We start from the raw sequence: 12,156 nt of genomic DNA on the forward strand, positions 1-12,156 counted from the left end.
GGGGTGAGGAGAGGAGAGAAGGAGATGAGGACAGAATGGAGGAAGGGAGGGAGGGGGAGAGAGAAGAAGAAGAAGGATACAGAGAAAGAGATAGATAGAGAGAGAGAGAGAGAGAGAGAGAGAGAGAGGCAGGAAGACTGTAGAGAAAAGAATCCTTTAACACATCTGCATTAGTAGGCGTCTGAATTCTGGAGCTCTGCTGAGAAATAAGAAATAAGACTGCCACACCATGCGGGGGGGGGGGGGCTGAATACACATAAGTACTGGTTATCAATTTCACATTAACTGGGATTCTCTGGTCAAGTTAAATCATGACTTGAGGGATCACTACAGCCAGAAACTCTGGCACTCACACAGGGTTCAGCATATTTGAGTTTTGTGCAAAAGAAAAAAAGAAAAAGTCAATGAGCTTTTGTGCTGTAAAGAAATCCTGCATCAAGTTCACCAACTGTAACACAATGTAAAACACAGAGAAGTTCAGGGCTGAGGCATGCCATGACCTTATGTGAGCTTGTGTGTGTGTGTGTGTGTGTGTGTGTGTGTGCGTACAGATATTAAAAGCTAAATGTGTGCTGTGTTGCCAGGTGTGCTGCGGTTGTATGAGGCTCAGTGGAGTTTTAACGCAGGGTTTTTATTGGCCGAAGCTGACATCACCATGGGAACAAAGTGGAATTCCGGAGCTTGGGACGTTACAGACCTGGCTCTGTGTGTGTGTGTGTGTGTGTGTGTGTGTGTGTGAATGAGAGAGAGAGGGAGAGAGGGAGAGAGAGAATGCGTCTGTGTTTGCTACACAAATGCTCATTTTCCTCTTCAAAGCAACCTGTTTAGAGAGTTCCCAGCATGCAAAGTGACATCCTGTCCTCACAATGATCAGCCTGTGTTGTACAAGTTTCCACTGTTTAAAAAAAAAAAAAACATTCCCGAATCTAATAAAACAGCAGTGGGAATAAAGGAGGCACGGTGTTATGTCACAGCATCAGCAGGTGCGTTCGCTCATTTTCAGAAATCCGAGCGAAAAAACGAGATGAAATGACTTCCGAGGAAGAATTTTGCAGCGTGCCACAGAGGGAATCCTCTCATCTCATCCGCTCTCCTTCCTTCATTTGGTTTACACCAGCTCCAGTGGCTCATTTGTGTAACCTACTCCACCATACACACACACACACACACACAGTCATCTGTGTCCAAATGGAGTGGCTGGGCCGACAAAAGGCTCGACAGGAAGCGACTAATCCTTGATCTGCGCAGCGTTGCAACAATGGCCACAAGATTCACACTGAGTGACACACACACACACACACACACACACACACACACACACACACACACACACACACAATTGCACAAGCACACACACTCACACACATACACATTGACAATCGCTGCTTACTCCCAGTTACCACCCAGAGAGAGAGAGAGAGAAAGGGAGGGGGAAAGGAATGGCTTGAAAAACAGATGCAAAGAAAATGTTTCGTCGGTCCATCGAAGAATTTCATTAAAATATGTCAATTAAAATGTTTCTCATAGCAAAAGACAAAACTTTAACATCCCAAACTCACGGTAAATAGACACCATTAGCTGTGATTGTTCAGTATGCGCACAGTATGGACGGATCAGATATGTGGAGGATGGTATTGACAGGGAAACACACACACACTCCTCACCCTGGGGGAGCTGCCAGAAGGGCAGAAGGGCACACACTTGGGGGGTAAACAAAGCCACCACAAGTAGGACAGTCCCCGATGTACGTGTGTGTGTGCGTGTCTGTGCGTGTGTGTGTGTGTGTGTGTGTGTGGCACAGAGTGGAGACTGACAGGGAGGCAACATGAGAGGGACAAGCCTTTTAACATCTGGCTAAGCACTGACAGGAAGACACACACACCACACACACACACACACACGGGCGGGCAGGCGAGTCCCAGTCCTAATTATTAGAACACTCTTACTTAACTTAACCCTGCCACTAGACCGTGACAGGCAGAGATGGAGGTGGTGGGGAGGGAGGGGAGAGGAGGGAGTGGGGGGGGGGGTATTTTTTTGAGGACAAGGAGAAGGATGAGTGTCTCTGTCTCCTTGGCTGCTTGTTTAACCCCTTATGTGCCACAGCAGAATGAGAAACGCAAGGAAATGATCGGAGAGAGAAAAAAAAACAAACAACATCAAAAAAACAGCTGGATGCTTGATTGACAGGTGAGTCTGTGCAGGAGTCGCCGCGGTATAATGACGGCATCGAACCAAAGACGGAGGCGAAACTCCAAAACAAAAATCCCCCTCGTCATCCATCAACATCAGAATCAGTCTCATCCATCTTTCCCTTTGTGAGAACTCTATTTTTTCCTCCCCAGTTTATTTTCTCTGCTGCGACTTTCATTTATTTCTCTTTCTCTTTAGCGTTCCACAGTTTGTTGCTACTCTGAGACCCTGAGAGAAACAACACACATGACATTTGCTCGGTGCACAGGGGAAGAAAAAAAAAAAAAGATAAAGATAAACAAAGAAAGGAGGCAACACCAAAAAAAGAACAGAAGAAAAGCGGAGGAGGTCTCTCGCTGTGTGTTTTAACAGCTGTGGCTGATGCACTCGGTTAAACATTAAAACTGTTATACGTTGATGGGAATAAGTTGCAGTCAAAGGAGGCACGTTGTGTCTGTGCATCAGTGTTATTTAACTGAAACCCCCTCCTGCAGCACGGCCGGTCACTGTGGATATTATTACCATCTACCTGTCTGAAGAATTCCTCTGCTTTTTATTTCAGTCAGGCAGATGGGATCTGCATTTCAGCTCAACATCTCACCGTCCTCCCTCTTTCCTTCCCACATCGCTTTTTTTCCCTTATTGCTTTTATCCTTTCTTTTATCTCACCCCCCCTTCCTCATACGTTCCTTCCCCTCGCTCCAAGCTTAAAGAATTTGTGTTTTCTTTCTTTTGCTGCCAAAGATTCCTGCTTCTTTCTTTCAATTGTACATTTGTCTTCTAAATTACTTTTTTGCCTATTTTTTTTTTTTTTGCATTTACTGTAATTGTGATTGTAAAAATGAAAAAGAAAGAAAGAAAGAAAGAAAGAAAGAAAGAAAGAAAGAAGCTGGGTTAGGTATTCAGGGTCAGGTTCAGTGTAAATCTCTCAGCCTTGTAAATGTGGAGAGCACAGAGAATGTAAACAAACTTACTACAGAATGTACACAGACTACAGCTGTCACACTCTCATATGGGGAGATGCACATACACACACATGGAGAGGAGTTGGGGGGGTGCAAAGGAGGGAGGGATGGAAAAATGATGGAGAGATGGCACACACACACACACACACACACACACACACACACACACACACGCGCGCGCGCACACACACAAACCTCCACATCGACACGTCGTGCAAAAACATCAAATACCCTCTGCAAACAAACAAAAGTGCACGACGAGGGGCGGATTGTTTCACTTGTCAACATTCCCATTAATTCCAATCACACATCCCATAATTCCATTCTCTCTTTTACTGTAAAAAAAAAAAAAAAACCTTTTGTATCCCTTCACTCTCCTGCTAAAACCTCACAGTGTGAATACTGTAAACGGTAATAGCTTTTACAATAATATGACATGCATAGTCCTCTTAAGGCATGATGGGGCCTTTATGCTCAGGTTTAGCGGCTGACAGGTTAGCGGGTTTAGTTAACAGCCGACGTGCCTGCCGGCGCGGTGCGGGGATTTGGGAGGGCTTAGCGCAGAGTAGGCCACTGTTGCCTGGAGAGGCACGCCGTTAGCTCCACAGAGCGCCGTGCAGGGAAGTTAGGGTTGTAGGGTTTTTCAAGTTGTTTAATATCCTTTTTTTTTTTTTTTTTTCAAGCAAAGACGCAAGGATCACCTTCACACGTGGGATTAACCTGTGTGACAGGTGATTGGATTGTGATCAGATAACGGATGAATGCAAGACGGATGTAAAAGCAGTAAGTGTTGAGGATCTGCATCACATTTAAGATCTGGTCACTTCGATTCATCTGCTGTGAAGTTTACATTGTACTTTTTATTTTTAACTATCAACATAAACAACAATATACGTCTATTATTCCCTACACCGTATAGTCGTTGAACACAAAACCACACTTGATACTCATCTTGTCATTTTATTTACATTCGCTCTGCGGTATTAATTTAACCGTCTGCTGCTAGCTGCTCATTCACACTACTGGCGGCTACGTTGTTAGTCTTTAATGTTGTTGTTGTTGTTGTTGTTGTGTTATGCTGATTGTATGGGGGGGGGGGTTCCTGTACTTTGGGAGAAGCCAAAGACAAATTTCCACTGAGGTGCACAATAAAGTCAATCAATCAATCAATAATTGGATCAATCAATCAACTGAATGGGGATTAGATGATAAAATTAGCATTTCACAGATCCATTTGAATTGGTTTGTGTCCATAGTGATGACACTGTGATTTATAAATGTAGATATTTAGAAGACACAGTGGATTCAACTGACTCGCCAAATCAGATTTTGCAAGTCTTTAGATGGTCATCGTCCATGGAGAGCTGAAACACAGAGATACTGTATCCGCACACGGTATCAATATTCACATGATCAGGATGTGATCGGAAAAAAGTAAAAAGAAGATGAAATCTAGCCGTTATTGCCTCAAAGTCGCTCAAAATAGAGTTCACTCACTCATAAAGACCATTAAATGCTGTTGAGAGCAGAAAAATTAGTTTGTCAAAACTCCACAAGAGGTTGGAGACGACTGAACAGAATTGTTACAACAGCGACCGACGATCAAACACTCGTCCACACGACTGGGATTGTTGAGATGTTCACGAAATAAGGAAAAAGCCAAAGGAACCGTCTCCTGTCCTGCTCTGAAATCTAAATGATCATCAGTCGTGTGTAATTACTTTAGTGAGGCGTTATCAGCGTTTTAATGACAGTGGTAGATCGTGTCCATGTAAAATAATATCTACACAGATAAGATACATATTTACTGACACACAAGTGGTTCAAAGTTCACTCTAAAATCTACACTGTCATGCTGCTGTGAACGCACCCTAAAGCCATGTAGCCTGTAGTGGGAGAGGTTCTGGAAAACCTTTGAGATTTAATCTACAAGTTGTAATTATTTGTTTGTTTGTTTTTTTTACGTTTCTATAAAAGAATCTGTGATGACACTGTGGGATCCCGAGCATTATAAACCTCTTCTCACCGCGGGGCTGTGGAGACGCTGCTACTGTAAAGTGTGAAGCAGCACACGGAGGCTTGCTAGTTAGCTAATGTGTGTGTGAAGCAGCGAGAAGCAGCGAGAGCACTGTGTCCTCATGGGATTGTACCAAAGTGTTGTTTGTTCTTTACGCCTCCACTGGACAGCCAAACCCAGTGAAGGAGAACCCATAATTCTTTTCTGTAAGCAGTGCCTCTGCACATCCAATTGCATTAGAAGCCTATGGTGGAGGTGGAGGCTACTTGTGCCAAGATTTAACCTGATTAGATACAGATTCAGCCGTTCCAAAAGACAGCACAGGAGCCCTGCACCCATCTCCCTTTCTATTTCTGGCTTCAGTCGTAGTGCTCATGAATGTGCAGTGATAAGGTGGCACATATGGCACTGACATACTCAACACTCGCGCTACCACAAGGTACTTTACCAATATCTGACACAAGAAGTGAAAACGCACATGAGACAGAACTGGATATTCAGTAAAATCATCTAATTTCTCTAAAATCGCTTTATTCCATATTTCTTTCTCTCGTGTCTTTGTTCTCGTCTCATCTCCTCTCTCACTTTATGTGCTCTTTGATATCTCTCTCCTCTTTTCTTATTCCCCCACAGCCAGCCGCCGGGTGTCATTTTCCCAATTTCATCCTTCTCTTTCTCACCCTCTCTGTCTCTCCTGCGGTGGTCTTTTTATCGGATCAGTCTCAGGTCGTCGCCTCTGTCTCTCATATGTTCCATCAAGGATGCATCCCTCAAACACACACACACACACACACACACACACACACACACACTCTCTCTCTCACACACACACACACAAGCTGAAAGATGAAGGAGGATGGAAAGAAGGAAGAGTGAAGTAAAGACAAAAAAAAAAAAAAGGAGGGATATGATAAACTTAAAAGAGGAGAGAGTGAATCGTTATAAAAATACAGAAAGAGAAAGACAGCACGAGCACGTCTCTATGTCTGTGTTTCCTAATTTGTCACCGAGATCCGATGCAGCTTGTTGACATGTGTAGGAGATGTCGGTGCTCATGCTGAGAGCTGTTTGTGTGTCTGGAAGAGTGTTTGTGCAGGCTTGTGTGTTTGTGTGTTGGAGCTCTTACAACTCCTCTCCCACCTCCCTTTTAATACACACACACAAACACACACACACACACACACACACACACACAGTCTGCCAAGGTTTTGGGTATGTGGGTAAATCTTTTGGCAACGGGGCTGCCAGCGTAGAGCTATGATGAATGCTGATGGCAAAGAGCATGGCCGGTCTCTGAACCAGTCATTCATACACACACACACACACACACACACACACACACAAATACTAATCAGATTCCCAGTGCGTGAGGGCCAAATGGCATCCTTCAACTGGTGAATGTTAATGTGACCGGCGGAGCTTGTGGACTTGTGAAACAAGGATAGGGGGAGCCAGGAGAGATGATGACAAGAGAACATAGATGGGATTGTTTATCGGCGTGTGTTGTGCTAGTGTGTGAAAATGTGCAGTCTTTTAGTTTTACCTTGGTTTTTATTTGCTAGAATTAGATTTGACGTTTTGTTTTTATGCGTCTTGCTGCATGTGACTTGTTCGCAGGTTTAATAATCAAGAGCTGTCTGTGCATTAGTCCTAAAACATGGTGGTTGTACAAGTTGTTATTTCAGTTTTGCTAAAATGTAAAATAAGTATTGGAGGTGTAACATTGTGAAGATCCTGCACACAAGACTGGATACAAGACTGTTATATTACAACTTGTGCTTTTAGCGGTGTGTCTAATTTATATCAGAGATTTTGGACATTTGGACAAGGGATATTACCTCCCCAAAATATGCAAAATAACATCTCATTTTCATAATATCACAAGCATGTTGAGGCTGATTTGTGTTTGCACTGGAAGAGAGGATGTGTAAATGTATTTATTGGCGTGAGCACATTATGCAATGAGGTCCAGTAATTTGAATTATTTGTATTAAGGTCTACGACAAGGAGAACAGCTTCAGTGCTCCTCGTCAGAGACTTTCCAAGTCTAGACTCTAGCAGAGGGACAATCCAGTGTCTCACCATCTGTGTGAATAGTTCAGTGTGGTTGGAGTTTTGTGGTTGTAGTATAATAATAAATTGCTACTTACAGCGCTCAATGCGGTCCTCAGGGCTGGAGGAAGTCTCTCGATCAGACAGGAGGCCCGACACGGCAAAGATCTTTTTCCCGCTGTCCTCCACGGCTTTCAGGGCGCTGCTGGGTGAGCCTCCGGGAGGGATCTGAGAACCTCCAAAGTCATACTCTTTCCCCTCTGCATCAGAGTACCGCAGGTGGGGAGAAGCCTCTGCATCCAGGCAGCCTTTGAGGCGCTTGGCTGGGGTGAAAGCAGACTGATACCCACCTGGCGCCCCGTCCCGATCTTCCGGAGGCGAGGCGAAAGGCCTGAAGGCACCAACGCCGCTGTGATTCAGCATGCTGATTGGCGAGCAGTCCAGGTTAGGTGGGGCAAACTGATGATGGAGGTGGAGGAGGGACGGAGGGAAGTCCCTGTTGGGGAATCCAGGCGGGACTGCGCCTTGGCGGTGGTACATTGATGCAAAAGTGTACGAACCATTGTTAAATGGCAAGTGGACGTCTTTCTCAACAGAAACTGGGACGCCAAACGGGCGCGGCTGCTGGCAGGGAATGGAGGCATCGCGGGACGCCTCGGCGGTAGAGGCCAGGACCATCAGGGCTGGGGAGGCCAGGGGGTTGGGGAGGTAGGAGGAGCTCTCCATTTTGAAGGCTGCCCTGTGGAGGTCCATGTCTGGACGGAAGGAGGTCGCAAGGATTTTAGGAGGAAGAGGAGGAAATGATTCCTCCCCAGTTAGTTTGGAGACAATTTCCAAGACCCTTGGAAAGGGTCTGAGGAGGTGAGGGAATCTGGTTTGGAGAGTTAGAGAAACAAGTTTGGTTTTTGGAGGAAGGGGCTCAGAAAAGAGCCGTTCGTGGGAAACAAGTGTATTCTTGAAGAAATGAATTAATGTCCGCCAAAGTTCAGGTTTCAGGTTCAGGTTCAGCTTCAGTTCATTTCTCTTCAGTGGAACTAAAGAGAGTTGATCTGTCTCCAGTCAAATTCACTTGACCTCAGTTCACTTCAGATCATTCCATGCCAGGTAAGTGCCACTGGGTTTGTCCAGTCCTTTACAGACTTCACAGTTTGAAACAGGTTCTTATTAATAAATACGACGATTTTTCAAGATGTAGTTTTGCCTCCTGGGTACAAAGCGGTAAAAGCCTCCCGTTGGGAGAGTTTGTTGGAGGTGTTGTGGAAGCCAAAGGGTCCTGGGATGGTGGGCATCAAAGCTGGTTCCTCATCTTCACGTGGTGTCCACACTGAGGGGATACAAAGCACAAGCATTAGATTTCAATTCAGTTTCAGAGCTCTATGACTTAGATTAGGATTCTTGGGTAGCTCTACATTAACAAGGTCTTACAAGAGCAAAGTAACCTCTCAACCGAACGCTCCGCTTAATCCCATTTAGACTTGAAATGTGATGTAATTACAGATCATATATTTAGTAGACAACACCTGCACTTTGATAAATACTCTGTTCAGAGATCCCTTGTGGCCTTTGCCATTTTAAACAGCCCTGAGTCCTAGTTTAACCTATAAAAGTGCTTAAAATCAGCTCTTTTGCTTTTTAATATTCATAACACCAATTCACATTTCTCTTCGACCTCCTCGTCCTGTTTTAATGAGAGGTATTTTCACAGAGAGGAGACATGTCTTGTCCTCGATCTGTATGTAGCGGAAAGGAGGGGGAGCTGAGTGGAAAATTTTTAATAAAGGCGCCGCTGGAAGCCAAGACTTGAAGTCAAAGGCCTTTGGGGACACAGTGTTCTTAGGCGGACACTGTTGTTGAAGCTACGAATTCAAAAACTCTTGGGAAAAAGTGTCACTGTTGATCAAATCCTGTAAATCCCTGTCCTTTGACAAAAAGCCAAGAACTATTTCCAAACCCCAAAACTTCTCCCACTTTCCCCTCCCCTTTCTCTTCTGCTCTCTTAAAAAAAAAAAAAAAAAAAACTTCTCCAAACTGTTTCCACATCACATCTTTCCATTTCGATCTCCACAACCCTCCACGTCTCATCTCTTTCCAAATGTCCCCTCCTTGTCCTCCACCCTCCTAATCTGTCCATCTCCTCCTCCTCCTCCTCCTCCTCTTCCTCTTCTCTCCATCCTCATCTCCTCGTCTGATCTTCCTAGCGCTATCTCTCTTCCCTCCCTCCCTCCATCTCAGATCTCGGTCTAAGCGGCTTATTCCTACCATCTCCCAGGATCTTATTGGACCAGAACCACTTGTCTTAAGATAAGGACACACACACACATCCACACTTCACCCACAACCACACATCTGATAAGAGGCTATGTGGCTCAATGTTCAGCTCGACACCCGACTCGCTGGGGCGAACACTCTCCACACTCTTTGCAGGCTATGCTACCCTCTCCCCCTATCTCTCTATCTAACCACTTTTAATTCCCCCAATTTTACTATCTGTCCTTCCTTTCTCTTTACATCTCCCCTGTCAATCTCTTCTCCTCTCATCCCTCCATCTCTCCCTCCCTTCGCCGTCGCTGCCTCCCTTCTTCTCCCTCGGGTGATTCAGTTGGGTGATATCATATCAGACCTCTCCATCTGCCATCCACGAGCCAGAGGAAATCTGACTGAGTGAATAAATTAGCCGTACTTGACCCCGCGACCCCCCAGCATCCGTAGCAACAGACTAGAATCTTCCCTCCTGGGGATTAGATCGGAGCGTGCGATTGGTCGGTCTGAGGAACGCGGAGAGGCAGCCGATGAAACGACAAAATAACATTTCGGAGATTCTTATCCCCAAAGGGCAATTTGAAGGTGGCTGGGCTTGTTAAGCAGCCAATATGCTAAGATTTAGGGAAGGTAAAGATGTGCTTGTAGTACATCAGGGATTGTGGGATTTTCAGGATAAGAAAAAAATCACACAAATGACGAAATGCAAATAGGTTATCAAGGGTAATTTTACCCGATTTTTTTTCCCCCCTATCTGATCAAATTTACATGCTACGAGATAAAGCAATATTCTCACTTTTATTATCATAAAAGTGGCTTGAAAAGGTCAAACATGAAGTCATGTGCGCACACACACACATTTCATAAACACACAACAAACACAAACTCACACAGTATCAAGTAGCAGCCTTGGCCCGCTCTAGACGAGCTTCAAAGCTGCGTTGACTACCAGCCAACATCAAAGGAGAAACTCCCTGGGAAATGAAAGGAGAAAATCTTTTATAGCTATCAGCTGTCCACAACACTCATTCAAATCAATTTCCAAACCTGATCTCGGCTTTGGCACGCTCCTCCACCTCCCACACAAAGACGCACACGCACACACACACACACACACACACACACACACACACACACACACACACACACACACACACACACACACACACACACACACACACACACACACACACACACCAACAACTGCCAAGAGAGAGGAGAGGGGACAGGGCCCAGAGACAGAGGGAGAGAGATGGGGAGATGTGAGATGTTTTACATTACCGCAAATGTACAGTAGGCTAGTGTGGAGTGTTGAGAACGGCTTACGCTAACACGCCTCTGGTCTGGACAGATGCCACAGAGTCACATTACACGCCTCCTCCTCCTCCTCCTCCTCCTCCTCCTCTTCCTCTTCTTCCACCACCTCCTCTTTTCACCCTCTCCTCTCCACCTATGACAATCCATCCTGGAAATAGCACCTTGAAAATGTAGCCGTGACAAAACTCTTTTCTTTTCTGTCTGTCTGTCTGTCTCCCCTCCCTCTCTCTGTCTATCAGTTTACTCTCTCTCCTCCTCCTCTTCCTCGCTCTGTCTTTCTCACTTTTCTCGCCCAGTGTCCTCTCTCTCTCTCTCTCTCTCTCTCTCTCTGTTCGCGCTGTAGATCAGATCACACTTTCTCCTGTGTAACCTCTAAAGTAGGAGTGTGTCGGAGGTGTTGATAGGGAGGTAATACACTGATAAGTACCGGGATATTTCAATTTTATTATCATTACCCAGCAGGCCGAGGGGCGGTGAGTGAAGGGCCGCCAACATGAAGCAGCCAATCCAATAAGAGGACGGTGGGTATTCCGGTGAGAGGAGAGGAGAGGAGAGGAGAGGAGAGGAGAGGAGAGGAGAGGAGAGGAGAGGAGAGGAGAGGAAAGAAGAAAGGAGAGGAGGGGAAACAAATGCAAGAAAACAGGGAGAGGAAAGGAGACAAGGAAAGGAGAGGAGACAAGGAAAGGAGAGGAGAGGGAGGAAAGAAATGCAAGAAAACAGGGAGAGGAGAGGAAACAAGGAAATGAGAGGAGACAAGGAAAGAAAAGGGAGAAAACAAGAACTTCCTTGTTCTCTTGTGTGTTCTCCATTAATCACATTAAAAACAGTTTGTGTCAGAGAGTAATTTATAATACATCCAAACTAGGCTTGTAATATCACACTAATAGAGGTGTCACAAAGTTGCTAAAAGTCTGTGATGTTTTCCAACACTCATGATGAGATGACACACACCTATGCATATCATCAATACACGAAGTGCAATTACCGCTAGCGCACACACACACACACACACACATAGGTAACGTCAGTCGGTGCCACTTACAATCCCATTTGCCACTTAGGGATACCACCCACACATTGTCTGACGCCGGGTATATGCATTTTATAATAGAAAATGTCACGGGGGAACATTTACCACGCTGTCATAATTTGATTACAGTGTGCAAGAATGATACAGCTGTCAGTGCGATATTAAACACAAACAGCGAGGAGGGCTTTTCACGTCAAATATGCACTTTAAGTGACAATGTTGTAGCAGTCGGTGAAATTGCAGTGTCAACAACAATGTGCTTTAACATCATTCTGAGGGGAAATTTCACTCAGGGAATATGAGCTACTGAGAGGAAGAGGAGG

General features: G+C 45.1%; 1 protein-coding gene across 7 annotated transcripts in view; it reads right to left on the minus strand.

Annotated features, from left to right (window-relative positions):
• Positions 1 to 12,156, minus strand: part of rnf220a (ring finger protein 220a) — a 174,518-nt gene that overhangs the window by 152,000 nt on the left and 10,362 nt on the right. For 6 of the 7 annotated variants that reach the window (XM_023426260.2, XM_023426258.2, XM_023426259.2 and 3 more), the window contains exon 2: positions 7,326 to 8,551. In XM_023426260.2, the coding sequence (XP_023282028.1) occupies positions 7,326 to 7,980 (655 nt within the window). In that variant the 5' untranslated portion in view covers positions 7,981 to 8,551. Of the gene's footprint in view, positions 1 to 7,325; positions 8,552 to 10,376; positions 10,397 to 12,156 lie in introns of those variants that run through there. The other variant, XM_087179302.1, reaches the window with a different exon arrangement.

This window comes from Seriola lalandi, unplaced genomic scaffold (genome assembly GCF_002814215.2).
Source record: "Seriola lalandi dorsalis isolate HSWRI2012SDOR001 ecotype SW California unplaced genomic scaffold, Sedor1 jcf7180002054824, whole genome shotgun sequence".
Classification (NCBI taxonomy): domain Eukaryota; kingdom Metazoa; phylum Chordata; class Actinopteri; order Carangiformes; family Carangidae; genus Seriola; species Seriola lalandi.